Source organism: Triticum dicoccoides, chromosome 2A (assembly GCF_002162155.2).
Source record: "Triticum dicoccoides isolate Atlit2015 ecotype Zavitan chromosome 2A, WEW_v2.0, whole genome shotgun sequence".
NCBI classification, from domain to species: domain Eukaryota; kingdom Viridiplantae; phylum Streptophyta; class Magnoliopsida; order Poales; family Poaceae; genus Triticum; species Triticum dicoccoides.
This window is the reverse complement of record NC_041382.1, coordinates 520,373,893-520,389,821: the sequence shown is the minus strand read 5'-3', so window position 1 is coordinate 520,389,821 and position 15,929 is coordinate 520,373,893. Positions and strand designations below refer to the sequence as shown.

At 46.3% G+C, this 15,929-nt stretch overlaps 1 protein-coding gene and 1 pseudogene across 1 annotated transcript; both read left to right on the top strand.

The window, feature by feature from the left end:
• Window positions 1-7,150: 7,150 nt before the first annotated feature.
• Window positions 7,151-7,849, top strand: LOC119359519 (chemocyanin-like). Its single transcript, XM_037625678.1, has 2 exons — window positions 7,151-7,403; window positions 7,529-7,849. The coding sequence occupies exons 1-2, from the start codon at window positions 7,202-7,204 to the stop codon at window positions 7,735-7,737; spliced, it is 411 nt and encodes a 136-aa protein (XP_037481575.1). The 5' UTR covers window positions 7,151-7,201; the 3' UTR covers window positions 7,738-7,849.
• Window positions 7,850-10,783: 2,934 nt separating this feature from the next.
• On the top strand, window positions 10,784-12,927 carry LOC119357913 (annotated as a pseudogene).
• The last annotated feature ends 3,002 nt before the right edge of the window (window positions 12,928-15,929 follow it).

The following is a 15,929-nucleotide window of genomic DNA, read 5'->3' as shown; positions in this document are numbered from 1 at the left end:
TCCAAACATCAAGGCGGTGAGTGCCCCTCAGTCCGGCTGGCCCTCCAGTCCCCCCTCCCCCTCCTCCCCCGGCTTTGGGTCGGGGGTCGGCTAGGCGCGGCGCCACGCCTCTGGCCGGCTGGCCACAGCCGGTGAGCGGCGGGTCAGCGTCCGTCCAATCCAACCGTACAACAAGACGACCCCCATGACGGAAAGAGCGTGGATACAGTGCCCGCAGTACCGCTGACCGGGGCGGCCCCGGTCAGCGACGACGCAACGCAGCATTGTAGCCACACAGTGCCAACCACTCTGTGACGCGGCGGACGGCATGCCACAGTGGCGGGCAGCCGGCGGGTCCCACAGCTGGCAGACCCTGCTGGAAGACAGAGACAATGACACCAGGGACCCACCCTCCTTACTTTATCACTTGTAACCTCGGAGGCCAGGCTATAAGACATCCCAGGAGCCCCCTAGGAGGGGGTCGGCTCATTCTTCACACACACCCACACACTCATGCAGGGAGAAGGGGAGAGCTAGCTCCATCTTCCTCCCCATCCATACAGCTCAAGGAGCACCATTGCAGTTCTTGTGATCCTCATAGTCGATCCGGTAGGACTAGGTGAAAGAACATGCAGTGCCCCCATATTTGGTTTTGTTAATTAATGACAATCTCTATGGATTAATGGTTGCCTTGAGTTATATTTGAAGGTTTTGTCCATAGGCTTTTCTTGGAGTACATGTGTTGGTTTCAAGGAGAGTTGGTGCCGACCAAGGTGCTATTCAAGGAATTATCCAAAGATTGGTCATGTGAGAGTTAAGCTTATTGCAAGCATGTCTTGAAGAAAAAGATTGTGTGATCATTCATGTCTACCTTCGAGACATCATCCAAATGAAGAGAATTGGAAAGATTCAAGGTTGATCAAGATTAAGTCAAGAATGAATCAAATTGATTAACTCACAAAGCGCAGAAGATGTACCGAGAGGGATCAAGTGATCCCATGGTATGGTAAGCATTGTCAATTTCGCTTTGTGTACTAACCCATGGTCTTCGTGAGAGTTCTTTGTGGGGTTAGGTTGGGTGTGCAAGTTTAAGTGGAGCATCATGAAGATATCAAATGCTTGAAGCTTACCGTCCATTGTGGTGACAATGGACATGTGGAGATGTGCGGAAGAGTGGCTCACCCATAGTGAAGTATGGGGGAGCAATCAACTAGTCTTCATCGAGCCAACACAATCAAGAAAGGTGGTCCAATTTGAGGAAGTCAAGATCGTCATCATCTAGCTCAAGTGGACCATGTGCAAGGCAAAGGTTTGCCCTTGATAGGTTTTCTATTTTACCGGTCTCATGATGGTAGTTGGGAGACCGGGTTATAGGATCGATTGTCGTACTATTAAGGGGGGCTCTCGATGAGTAGTTTGATCGTATCGTTCGTTGAGAGCTCAAACCATTGCATCCTTGCATCATCTTTCTTGGTTCTTGTTTGGTTCTCTTTGTGAGTCTTAGAGCTTATGGTCATCTTGATGACAAGCTCAATTTCATCGATAACGGAGTTCAGATGCATCTTCTATGATGTTTTCGATGTTGGAGGTTTTGCCGGTTCTTCTCTGTTGGAGGTTTCACTCCTCTATTTGTTAGGCATACCTCCTCTATTTGGAGGTTTTGCCGGTTCTTCTCTGTTTTGATGCTACTCATCATCTTGTTTCCAAAAAGTTTGAGTTTGCTCAATTCGGAGCTCGTATGAAGAAGTTATGGCAGTTCTTGTTTTTTGAGAGTGGCTTTTGTCTGGTCCCAGCGGTAGTACCGCGAGCCCAAGCGGTAGTACCGCTTGGAGCTCTCAGCCATAGTACCGCTGTGGCGCCGCTCTTCTACCGCCTCGATTTTGGGTCCTGCTCTTCTCGTGTCGGGTTCAGCGGCAGTAGGAGCGGTAGTACCGCTCTTGTGTGGTAGTACCGCTGGGCCAAGCGGCAGTACCGCTACGGCCAACGGTAGTACCGCTGGCTACAGCGGTAGTGCCGCTCATACTGCTCTACCTCTCTGGCAGTTTTTCTACTCGTGTTTTTATCTCCCGTTGGGGTGTTTTGACCATGCTAAGCGGTAGTACCGCTCGTGGAGCGGTAGTACCACTCGTGTGCGGGCTGAGCACATAAGGGTTGGATTCGGGAGCTCCTATAAAAGGGGGTCTTCTTCCCCAATGAACCTTATCCTTTGACCTCATGTTCTTCCCCCATTGTTGACCTTCTTCGAGCTTGCTAACTCTCAATCCCTCCATGGATTCTTGCTAGTTTTTGAGGGAAAAGAGAGAGGAGATCTAGATCCACACTTTCACCAATCACTTTCTCCTCTATGTGAGGGGAACCCCTTGAATCTAGATCTTGGAGTTCTTGGTGTTCTCCTTCTTGTTCTTTCTCTCACTGTCCTCCCTAGCATTAGTTGCTTTGGTGGGATTTGAGAGAGAAGGACTTGGGCACTCTGTGTGCCCTTGCCATTGCATTTGTGCATCGGTTTGACTTTTCCACGGTGACACGTGAAAGTTACAAGTTGGGAAGCTTATTACTCTTGGGTTCTTGGTACCCTTGAGCTTGTTCCTCTTGGGTGTTTGGGCGCCCTAAACGGTTGGTGGTGTTCGAAGCTCAATCATTGTGGTGTAAAGCTCCGGGCAAGCGTCGGGGTCTTCAATTAGGCTGTGGAGATCGCCCCGAGCAATTTGACGGGTACCGGTGACCGCCCCCAAGGGTTTCCAAAGTGTGCGGGTTTGGTGACCGCCCCCAAGGGTTGCCATTTGTACGGGTTCGGTGACCGCCCTCAAGGGTCCCTTAGTGGAATCACGGCATCTTGCATTGTGCGAGGGCGTGAGGAGATTACGGTGGCCCTAGTGGCTTCTTGGGGAGCATTGTGCCTCCACACCGCTCCAAACGGAGATTAGCATCCGCAAGGGTGTGAACTTCGGGATACATCATCGTCTCCGCGTGCCTCGGTTATCTCTTACCCGAGCCCTTTACTTATGCACTTTACTTTGTGATAGCCATATTGTTCTTTGTCATATATCTTGCTATCACATAGTTGCTTATCTTGCTTAGCATAAGTTATTGGTGCACATAGGTGAGCCTAGTTGTTTTAGGTTTTGTGCTTAGTAAATTAACCGCTAGGTTTATTCCGCATTTGTTCAAGCCTAATCCATAATCATTTTAAAGCGCCTATTCACCCCCCTCTAGGTGACATCCTCGATCTTTCAATTGGTATCAGAGCCTCGTCTCTCTTTATTAGGCTTTACCGCCTAGAGAGTAAAGATGTCGACTAGGGGATTAGGATTGTCTGACACTCTTAGTTTCGATGGCACAAATTTTGATGTTTGGGTAATTCGCATGCTTAATCTCTTTAGGGTCATGGACCCAAATTTAGAGGGAATTCTAGATATGGGTTTTTCTCCTCCAAAGGATCCCCAAAGATTATCTTTAGAGGATGAGAAAAACTCTTATCTCAATGCTCAAGCTTCTAATGTGCTTTTCGATGCTTTGAGCAATGTAGTTATATTTCAACTCATGTCGTTCCGAGATGCTCATGAGTTGTGGACAAAGCTTCAAAATAAATATGGCGTGTCCAAGTTTTGTGGGGATGATTGTTCTCCCTCCACATCCGGCCGTATAGTCTTCTCAACTTCTTCTACTTCACCTACATGTGGTTTGCCACAAGGTAATGATATGGTGAGTAATGTTGGTCATTGCAATGATGATAGTATGTTTATTGTGGATGATCCTTCATCACTATCTTATTGCAATGCTCCTTCTTTGGGCTTTAACACTTCGAGCACTTCAAATGTTTCACATGCTTGTGTTGATAGTCCTTGCATATCATGTAGAAATTGCTTGACTAAATCTCATGATGATATGTTTACTATGTCTTTGTTGCCATGATAAAAATGCATACATGTCCTCGAATTGTTGTGCTAACAATGTAGAGGAAACCCAACACCACATGCAACAAGAAGATGATACATAGGTATATATGAACTTAAAACTACTTATGTACATGTTTAAGTAGATGTCAGGCCTAAAAAAACATTTTCATGAAAATGAGGTTATGTTGGTGTTGCATGATAGAATGGTCAAAGCTATGTTGCTAAGTAAATAATGAGGTTTTCTTGTTTGTGCTAGTAGATTGGGCATTGCAGATTCGTTGTCATTGGAAGAAAAGTTTAAACAAATATTAAATGGTTTGGAGTGGTGGGGCAGGAGGCTCTCAATGGGAGATGAAGAGTTACTACAATTAGTTCATGTATGACAAATATACCTTTATTTATATGTCAATGTATAAGATGATAAATACCAGTGTTGAGGACTTCGAGAAAATTGTGAGGGGTTAACAGGAGAAGGAAATATCAGATGGTGAGATGACCAAGAGTCTATAGACCTATGCAGAAAAGAGGGCTGGAAATACATAATCTATAGAGGTTTAACATGGATCTTGAAACAGGATGAGCGACGTGCCAAGATATAGTGGGGTGAACATGCAAGATTCATAATGAATCTATCCATTAAATAGGAAATTAGTCCCAGACACTGCTTATCTGTTTGGTCAGCTTAAGACCAAATCTTTGTATTTGTTGGTAGTAGGTAATCGGTGACATATTGATTTTCAAGAAGATGCTTCATTAAGGGTGATGGAAATATTGTTCAAAAACTGGCATACAGAAGCTGGTAGTGTAGCTTCATAGGATGGAGAGAAGTGACAACATTAACCGGCTAATTTCAGACAAAACCTAGTGACGGTAGTTTTGAATACTAATGTTGATCGGCTAAAATGGGGGTGGTCTAGGAATGAGGTCATCGTTCTTGGCTCTCTCTATGTAAACATATATCACATCAAGAGCCTCACAAATATTTTAGGCATCCTTGAAAGGCTAAACTTATCCTTACCGAGTGTCTACTCCGGCAGGACTGTGGACAGTTCCGAGGGTCCCTGGATAATCGTAGGCATTAACTCGGTTTATCCATGCCATAGGTAAATCTCTCCAATAATGTGCCATAAGTCGTGTACTGTGTGTGATAACACTATGGGGTGTCTTAATTTTTCAATGAAAAATACTCCACCGATTTGGGCGGAGAACGAAGTTGGCGATCCAACAACAAACATGCTACATCAAGGCATCTTAGTAACGCTAAACCAATCACTAATGGGTAATTCCTGCATGTAATTCCTGCATGTAATCGAAGAACATGTAACGCTAAACCAATCACTAACGCTAAACCAATCACTCAAGGTCACTAATGATGCAGGAAGCACAACCAGCCATCCTAAGCATAAACGTGTAATTCCTGCATGTAATCGAAGAACATGCAAGGACTGATAAAAGCAATATGGATACTGTGAGTATAGATGAACATCAAATATCTCATAATGATGAGAAAGCTCGAACTCTGATAGACGTCTTGGCCTAGTCATTGGACTCATATGAAGTACATGAAGTTGGCCTAGCCGCTAAGTATTACCTAACAAAACTCATAAAATACACTACGAGGTTGATCTATCTGTATAAGAGGACCAGGCGGTGGCAGTCAAAAGGGTGGATGTAGGCCCCAAGGCAAGTAAAATTCAAACCTAGGTTGTACAAGGCACACGGGTCCAAGTGGAGGTGGTGCAACATCCTTTGACTTGGTTTCTATGATTGTGTGGGGGGTTTTCTTTTTGCAATTGCTTCACACCCATAAGGAATTTGGAGGCATGGTTTGGTCCCGTTCAAAAGTAGATGAGACACGCTTTCCAAAAAATAAATCTAAGGTCATCCAATTCGAAGTCCGTATGTGAATGATAGTGTGGTTTCAAGTTAGGTATGTTTGACCAGTTTGAATTTGAGTCAATGACTTGTTGAAACTTGCTCTCTAACATCTCTTGGACCCAAAGTGGCATGAGAGAACGAGTTTTACATCACCTCATTATGTCTCTTCACTTGGCCATTTGTTTTTTTTATCAAATATGTAGGAAGTAATAGTAGTTGTGGTTGTATCCATGGTAATAATGTCCTCATCAATGTGCGACTCAGAAATTTGGATGATGTGTGAGCACTCTTAGAACACGTACAATTATGTTATCTTGGCAATGTCAATAGAATGACATTGAGTTGGAAATAGAGAAATGAAAAGGAATATTTTGTATTCGTATGTTCACTTGATGTGAAAGATATGATAGAAAAAACTAAGAGATATAACCTAGTACTTCCTCCGTCTCAAAATACGTTTCTCAACTTTAGTACCACTTTGTACTAATGTTAGTAAAGGAGGGAAATATCAGGTGCTACCGGCTCTTACATGATACCGTGATACGTGCTCCTAGGCTGTTGGATCGCAGATCCGATGGCTTCCGAGAGCTCTTGAACATTTTGCAAAAAAAGTCATTCGAGAGTCTCAAAATTGCGCACAACTACAACAGCTTCTTAGATGACATCGGATGTGAGATTCTACAACTCCCAAGAGCCCGTATCACGGCATAATGTAAGAGCTGATAGCACATGATAATTTTTCATAGTACAAGGCTGAGATACTTATTTTAAGGCGGAGGGAGTATCATTTAAGGAAATCCCTTACATAAGAGTTTCTTCAGATCTGGCTCTTAGTTCATAAATTTGTTATACAAAAGCGATATTTGTTCCTATCTCATCCCAATGTCACTCCAAGCCTTAGGCTGGCCATAGTGGTGGTATCTTAAGCAGTAGTATCATGCACTCGGGAATAGCAAACAAGTTGATGTGGTAGAGAATTAAAGAAGAGAGAGGGTTAGAATAATATAGATAGCTAGATACTGTATCATATTATGATACTAGTATATGATACTCCCCACTATAAGTAGCCTTGTATGTTTTGTATATTATGTGTATGATAAATGCATTAACCATACATCTAGATATGCTATAGTTATTGCACATCCAAGTGGCTCAATCAAACTTGAAAGAAAAAGGGAAATGCCAAAAGAAAATGATTGCACAAGTCTTCACATAAAATCAATGGCATATATATGATTTAGATGTCAATAATTAAGACACATCTATATGTGCTTTGTAGCAAAACTTGAATAAATAAATGCATTAATGACAGTGTGGCATACCCATACGACCGCAAGGATATCTCTAAGGCAAACTAAATACAACAATAAGTAGCCAGCCAGCCAGCCAACGAGCGCTAGTCTCATCTTCCGCAAAGAGAACAGCTTTCAGGCGCTAGCTCGCTGAAAATGGCACGGGGAAGCAGCAGCGGAAAGCTGGCTGAGCACGGCCTCCTCTTGGTTTTCCTGATGCTGCTGCAGGGTGGCGTGGAGCAGGCGGCGGCGCGGCCGCGGGAGTGGTACGTCGGCGACCAGAAGGGCTGGACCTTCGGCGTCATGGGGTGGCCCAACTCGCCTACCTTCAAACCCTTCAGGGAAGGCGACGTGCTGGGTACGTACGGCCAGGCCCTTCGACTCGTATAGTTTCTGTTGGCCCGGATGTTTTTCACTCTGTCTGTACAATATATATGTAGTACAATTGAAAACGTACGCGTGGTTCCTTCGTCCCGGCTGCAGTTTTCAAGTACGACCGCGCGGCGCAGAACGTGATACAGGTGGACGACTTCGGGTTCGGCACCTGCACCAGGCACCCCGCCAACGCCACGGTGTACGACTCCGGCAACGACCGCATCAGGCTCTCTCGCGGCCTCATCAACTTCATCAGCGGCGTCTCGGACAACTGCTACAAGGGCGGCGTCAAGATCTCACTCACCGTCAGGCCGTGACCAACCAGGTCGATCGACTGTGTCCATGTCGTGCATCGATTCATCGTCCTGGACCGCGTACGCTCCATTTTGTCACGTTCTTCCTCAGGAATAAAAATAATGGAATGATTTATGCGTGTGGTAGCTCATTACTCCATTGATCTTAAGTTTTTTTTCCAGAAAAAGATCCGCAGATCTATTATAGAAGTTCGTCGAAAGTACAAAACACCTCAAACATAATAAAAATCACGTTAAGATCTCCAGATCACCTGACAACCACTACTGCCTCCCGAACGAATCGCTGTCGTCGTCACTCTTCTACTAGAGCCGGCTTGATCTTGTCAATGACAGTTAGGAAGTCTTCATGCATGTACGCAAAGGACAAGTGCTCTGGAACCACAGTCGTCATCGTTGAACCCTTGAATGGATCTGGAGCAATTGACATCAAATCTCGTCGTCGCACACGCATGACGAGAAACACTTACCTCGTCGCCCCAAAGAGCCAACATGAATCTACACCGAAACTCCATCGACTACGTCATGATAGACGAACTTGAGAAGGATCAAAACCCGGCCGTAAGACAAACCCAAAGAAGAAATGTGCCACCATCCGCCAGAGCAACGCACGTGCAAGGAAATTCATCTTGGACCCAGTAGATCATATTCTTCTTGTGAATGTCTTGGCACCATTAATCAGGCATTCTCACTAGTCTACCTACCTTTCTAGCAGCTATAAAAATATGCAAGTGCTCCAACCACATCTTTAGTTGATTCAAGTTTTTGGACATAAACTCGAAGTCTGCGCACATAGATGTTGTGCTCAAACAGTATTTGAACAAACTAATAAATTGTGGAGAGACAAATGTGGTTTCATTGTTAGTACCATCACTCTAGTATAGTAGTCAAAATCGAACTCTAGGACAATAACCGAAGCCAAAACAAATGTTTGGAATCTCCTTCAAGTTTACGGGGCGCCAACTGTGACTTGCCAAGTTTGTTTCTCTATCAAGCAGGCAATAAGTATCACATTTAAAACACATTTGTCTTTTACTAGAGTGATGGTACAGTTGGCGCAGTTGAGCCTAAATTTCTGGTTATTTGTAGTCAAAATCAAACTCTGGGACAATAACTTCTCATAATCTAAAACAAATGTTTGGAATCTCCTTCAAGTTTATCGAGCGCCAACTCTGACTTGCCAAGTTTTTTTCTTTGTCAAGTAGGCCTTGCACTTGGTCCCTGGAATTAGAAAGACAATTCTCTAGTGGGTGTTGGGTTGGCGCCTGTTGCTTACTCCCTCCGTTAGCAAATAAGATATTCTAACTGTTGGGTTGGCGCCTGTTGCTTACTCCCTCCGTTGGCGACTAGAGTGATGGCACAGTAGTCTCTAGTTATTTGAGCCTAAATTTCTGGCAGATACAGTCCCAAGCCTCAAGAAGGTTCTTGTTCAAGAAAATTTGGTAGGGCGGTTCTAAAACGGAAGTAGTACCCCGGATGTCTGCATCTGAAAATTCAGAGTCCACGCGTTTTGGACGGTAATCTAGCCCACCTGTTGTAGTTTACTAGTTTCAGATCGCTTTACTTTCCTGAAGATTGAATGCGAGGCTTTGAGTCCTGGACCTGGAGTAGTACCGAGGGGTGTCTTCTCTGAAGATTCGACCACATTGCTTTACTTCTACTTCTCTGAAGATTGAATGCGAGGCTTTGAGTCACTGAGCTGATTACCCCGGCCCCGGAGGCCTGGACCTGGAGTTTATGTAATATAGATGACGGACCCATTCTAGTTGTTTGAATTGTTCTGCTAAGATGGATTTTGTTCAAGCAATTTTTTTTTTTGAAATTTCAAAGGACGTCAGGAGTTATGCCCTATGAATATAAGATACTACTCCCTCCGTCCGGAAATACTTGTCAACAAAATGTATGAAAATGGATGTATTTAGAACTAAAATACATCTAGATACATCCATTTCAATGACAAGTATTTCCGGACGGAGGGAGTACTAATAAGTTGAGGAAAATACATGTTGTGCCAGCATGGAGAGGGCAATGCATTCTGGTCTCAAGATAGTTGGCATCGCGAAATCTGAAGCTCCACCAATGATGTAATTCCCTGAGTACCAAGCAGTATAGTGCTAGTGATCTTTACTAAGTAGTTACCGCTAGCAAAGGCTGAAGGTAATTTGATGTGACCCAAAAATCGTAGTACTTGATGCAGAGGTCCGAGGGTCCAAAGACTAGTGGCAGGTCTTATGTTTGGTAGCTGTTGTTCAGGTTTCTGTGTTTCCTTGATGCTGATAGAACCTGACCACTTCATGGTCGTTTGCTGGCAGGTGATCAGTCAAGGTCTTATAGTCATTGTCAGGATGTTTCACTCAAAAGTTTTGTGGTTACCATTTCAGTTGTGCCCCAACGGCAAGGGTACCTGTCGCGTTCTCCATTTTCCACCATGTCTAATTTTATCCTGTGTTGTACTATGTTTTCCTTGCTTCCTAGTAATATTTAAGCAACACTCATGGCAGCTTGTTTCCCCATCTGCTCAACTTCAATATGTTTCTTCACCTGTTACTTCTTGGACTTGTTTTTACCCTACACATTCCTGCATCCTCTGCTGCCATTGACTCCATTGCACCTGGCCACGGACTTGTTTGCGGTGTCGGTGACAAGCTTGTCTCCCTAGATGGCAAGTTTGCGCTTGGCTTCTTCCAACCAGGCAGTAAGTCCCACAACACCTTGAACTGGTACCTAGGCATTTGGTTCAATAAAGTCCCCAAGATAACTCCGGTGTGGGTCGCAAACCGTGATTATCCAATCACACAACCCACTTTAGTTAGATTCACAATTTCCCAAGATGGCAATCTTGTCATCTTAGATCAAGCCACCAATTCCATAATCTGGTCTACCGGAGTTAGTACCAGAACCAACACCACCATTGCCATACTCATGAACAATGGAAACTTTGTCCTACAAAATGCCTCAAACTCATCCGACATTTTATGGCAGAGTTTTGACCACCCAACAAATACTTTGCTCCCTGGTGCAAAGATCGGCCGAGACAAGGTCACTGGTTTGACTCACCGTCTTGTTTCCAACAAGAACTTGATTGACCGAGCTCATGGCCGTTACTGTTATGAGTTAGTTCCTAACAAGTTGATCCTTACGCCTTTGAACTCATCCATAACATACTGGTCTAGCGGGGAATGGAATGGACAGTATTTTAGCTCCATTCCGGAGATGTTAAGCCGCGACTTGATAGACTTCAAGTTTGTCAACAACACAAATGAGGAGTACTTCACATTCACCTTACTGAACGACACGATGATCATGCATCATCTACTTGATGTTTCTGGTCAAATGAAGACTTTAATATGGGTTGAGGTCTCTCAAGATTGGTCACATTCCTACATCAACCCCAATGCTCAGTGTGATATCTATGCTTTCTGTGGACCAGTCACTGTGTGCGATGATAACTCAGCTCCATATTGTAGCTGCATGGAGGGCTTCTCCATAAGATCCCCAGAGGATTGGGAGCAAAATGATAGAAACGGTGGATGCGTTAGAAATACTCCTTTAAATTGTGGCAGTAACAGGAGTACTGCAGGAATGACTGATAAATTCTACTCCTTGTCCAACGTGAAATTGCCTCAGAATGCTGACAACATAGGCTCTGCTACCAGTGCTAGAGAATGTGCAGAAGTTTGCCTGAGAAGTTGCTCTTGCACTGCATATTCTTGCACCGACAGTCGATGCTCTATTTGGCATGAGGAACTCCTCAATGTAAAACAACAGGATGCTGACACAACGGACACAAATGATGGTGCAGTTCTTTATCTTCGCCTTGCTGCAAAAGAGATGCAAACTCAGAAACCTGGCAGAAGAGTGACCACTCGGATTTTGGCAGTTACCATTGTCACTGCCCTGGGGTTACTGGCACTCACATTGCTAGTTCTTATATTGATGATTCGGAGGAACAATAGGAGTTGGTCTGGTGGTACACTGATAGATCCTCAAGACGGTGGAATTATTGCATTTAGATACACTGATTTGCAGTGGGCAACAAGAAATTTCTCGGAGAAGCTAGGTGCCGGCGGCTTTGGTTCTGTGTTCAAGGCATATCTGTCTGACTCGATTACAATGGCAGTGAAAAGGCTTGATGGTGCTTGTCAAGGAGAAAAACAATTCAGGGCCGAGGTGACTACAGTCGGGGTTATACAACATATCAATTTAGTTAGACTGATCGGTTTCTGCTGCGAGGGTGAACGAAGGTTACTTGCATATGAGTACATGCCAAATCGTTCTCTTGACATCCATCTATTTCAGAAGAACAACACAGTTTTAAACTGGGGTACCAGGTTTAAAATAGCTCTGAGAGTTGCTAGGGGGCTGGCTTACCTGCATGAGAGCTGCCAAGACTTGATCATACATCGTGATATCAAGCCACAAAATATACTCCTCGATGCATCGTTTGTTGCTAAAATTGCTGACTTTGGTATGGCCAAGTTAATAGGAAGGGATTTTAGCCGGGTTCTGACTACAGCAAGAGGAACCATAGGATACCTTGCACCCGAATGGATAAGTGGGGTTGCTATCACAGCAAAAGTCGATGTTTATGGCTATGGGATGGTGCTAATGGAAATCATATCAGGAAGACCGAATTCACTTGAACAATACACTGCAGGTGGTGATTGTGATGTTTTCTTCCCTGTGCATGCGGCACATATGCTTCTCGAGGGAGATGTGGCAAGCTTGGTGGATGGCAAATTATCTGGTGATGTGAATCTAGAGGAGGCTGAACGACTATGCAAGGTTGCTTGTTGGTGCATTCAGGATGATGAGTTTGATCGGCCGACGATGGGCGAAGTTGTTCGTATTCTAGAGGGCCTATCTGATCTTGATACGCCTCCTATTCCAAGACTACTTCAGGTCATTACAAGGAGGAGCTTGCACCCGCCATCCACCTACTCCTACCTCTGTAATGAATCAGAATAATGGAGATGCAGCATGGCATACATAAGAAGCAAACATCTATCTATATGTGTAACGTAGTAAGAAAGTCTGAGATGGAGCAAGAAGAATGATACCCAATAGCTGTGTAATTTAAGCTTTACTCTGTACCAGGTGTGTAAATCATCAGTCTAGTCATTCTAATCTTCCACAGGTATGAAATAAAATTTGTCAGAAGTTCAGTGCAACCTCTTGCAGGACTGATTTTGTCAATGCAAAGGAATATTTTTTGTTCTGGTTGCTCTTTTTTGCTTTGCTTTGTGGTGACGTCTTTCGCTTCTTCACTGGAATATATGTGTGCATCATTTCATGATCTGTAATACCCGGTATTACCCGATACTCTTCGAAACCCTTCTGGTGACCCCAAAACTCTTCCGGATCCTCTTGGAGCTATTCCGAATATTAATGAAACAATTTCACAAATATATTCTCATCACTTCCGTCCTACTAACACTCAGCAGATCGTGATTGCCTTAAGCTTGTGACCCCATAGGTTTGGTAACTCGTAGACATGAACGAAACCCCTTTGTTCAAGGACCAACAACGGAACAGTGGACGTTCATATTGATCTATATGAGTGCACGAATGATATTCGAGTGAACCTTTAGTTCTCATGTGATGTTCCCTTTGCTTTGCGATACTTCACAAAATCCGGGATGCATCGGTATCCTCCTAAGTCATCACATACTCACTATATCGTTATCCTCATTATCGGTTTTGTTTTTGGTTTTGTTTTTATTTCTCGTTATCGTGTTCCGGCATCCCCACGATGAAGTCACCTATGTCTGGCCAGACGATGATGTATGCCCTCACACCGATAGGGCCCTAAGAGTATATCTCCATCATCGGAGGAGCAAATCTCACTCTTGAGCTATCTAGTCCCTTGTCAAACTTTCTGATAAGCTTGTAAGTTGTCGTTATGATCACCATATTACAGGTGACGTTTGAGCAACCCCAAAGTCCATCATACAGTAAGTGACTACGATACTTTCATGGTCTTAGGAGCAAAATCACATGTTAATACTCTGTGTTGTTACAATTGATTACATACGATATAAACTCAATTCATAACAGAAAAGTTTAGGTCGATTTAATACAATCGTTCTTCCGATGTCATAATCTTCAATGTTGTTTTAGGATCATCGTTTACACTTAATGATGATCTAAGATCCGGAAAACGTGATCACCAACAATACTTGGGCTAGTCCTAGAGGCAAGACTAGGAACCTTTTATTTAACCGTTTAACATTCCACATGTGCAGTTGAGTTTTTCACTGAATTGCATATTCCAGGATCATAGCAGTTATAGCATAGAATATAAACTCTTTAATTATGAATATGAAAATATAATAACACAAATATTATTGCCTCTAAGGCATATTTCCAACAGAGTAGAACACGGGAGACGGATCGACCCACATGGGATACAAGGCCCGGCCGCCTCCCGTGCCCTACCCATCCTCGGAGGAGTTTGCGGCCTGTCCGTCACCGGTGGACATGAGGTCCATGATGGAAATGGTGGTGCCCATTCCGTCGTCGTCCCACCGAATAGTTCGTTGGCGGCACAACTGGCGTTGTTCTCCTCCGCGATCACCTGGAGCTAGGCCTCTGCGGCGGCCGCTTCCTGGCGAGTGGCGGCTTGAGCACGGACGGCCTCGTGTCCACGACAAAATTGGGGTTCGTCACGGCCTCCTCGCTCGCGCACTCGCTATCGATCTCGCCCTCCGCCAGCCAATGCCGCTCCAGGAGAAACAGGTTGTACCGTTGTTCCTCATGCGCCTGCTGGAATGCTGACATAGGCGTCGGCGCAGGTTGCACCTCCGCCATGGCGGGTTGTAGTGCGCTTGCGCCTGTTCCATTGTGAAGCGGACGTCACAGGCATGGGCGTCGGTGCGGTGTAGTCGGAGCCCGTCTTCATCATGGGGTCATCCTCACCGTCAAAGACCTCGGGCGAGCTGGCCGGCAAGCCGGCCTCGATCCGCCTGGCACGGCGACTCTGCCAGGCGGCCGCAAGGGCGGCCACCTCGTGCTTCATCTCTGTGGAAAGGCTCTACCACAAAGCTTCGCCGCCTGCAGTCATGGCGGATGCGGTGCAAAGGGAGGAGGATGTGGAGCGGCTTGTGTTGTGGCGTGGGGTTAGCCGGGTGTAACCGCCTTTCCGAAAAAGGGTTTCCTCCCGCTTTGTATTCCAAAGCAACCAACACTTGTACAAGGATCGTTGGGGCGAACAACACATCAAGCCCAAAAGAAAAAGAAGAAGAAACAAATGCCAACAACGGCAGCTCGACAAAGCGCGGATGACCCGCCACCGCTACACCCACCAGAAACAAACCACCACAACCCGAGGCTCCGACCCGACGCGTACTAAGCAGCACCTCCAAGAAGGAAAGCGATGCCGACGACGCTGCTGCCCGGACATGTCCTAGGGTTTCCCCCGGCACGCGGAGGGAGGTGGGGGATGGATATCACCGACACCCTCCAGGAAGGAATGGTGGCACCCGTGGGTGTCACCGCATCGGAGCCGAAGAACCGGCAAGGATTTCTCCCGCACTCCAATCCCCACCGCCCAACAGACCGGAGCCGACCACCCAGACCACCGCCAACCACCATGCGCCATCGCAGTTGCGCCGCCACCCACGCCTCCTCACTGCGAACACCAACACAAGGCCAAGAGGACTGGAGAGAAGCGCCCCACGGAGGGAGAAGCAGCACCGAAGCCGAGCGGGAGGGAACCACCTCCACCGCTGTCGTGCGGGATGCCAGAACCTCCGGCACCGTCGCGGTAGCCGTCCGGACGCGGCAGCAGGGCATGCCAGGGCATCCCTGTCGCGGCCAGGCCCGAAACGGGCCTGCTAAGCCCCGCCGCCACGCTGTAGTAAGCCGGCGATGGCGCTGCCAGCACCCTGCCGCTCATCGCCTCTCCCCTGCCTCCCAGAAGCCACGAAGCAGACCCACCCCGCCGCCGGCCCGCCCAGGCCTAGATGAGGCCCGAAGGGCCCAGATCTGGGTTGAGCGGGTGCTGCCAGACCGTGCCGCCGCGTCGCCCCGCCGCCAACGGCGATGCCGCCGTCCAGCAGTTCGCCCCCGCTCACGCCAGGAACCCCCACCGCCGCGCTTGACCGCCGCCGCCTAGAAACAACGCCCGGGGCCGCCCCGTCCCGCGCCGGCGGACACCTGAGAGGGGAAAGGCCAGGGGCCGCCGCCACCAGCGTCGC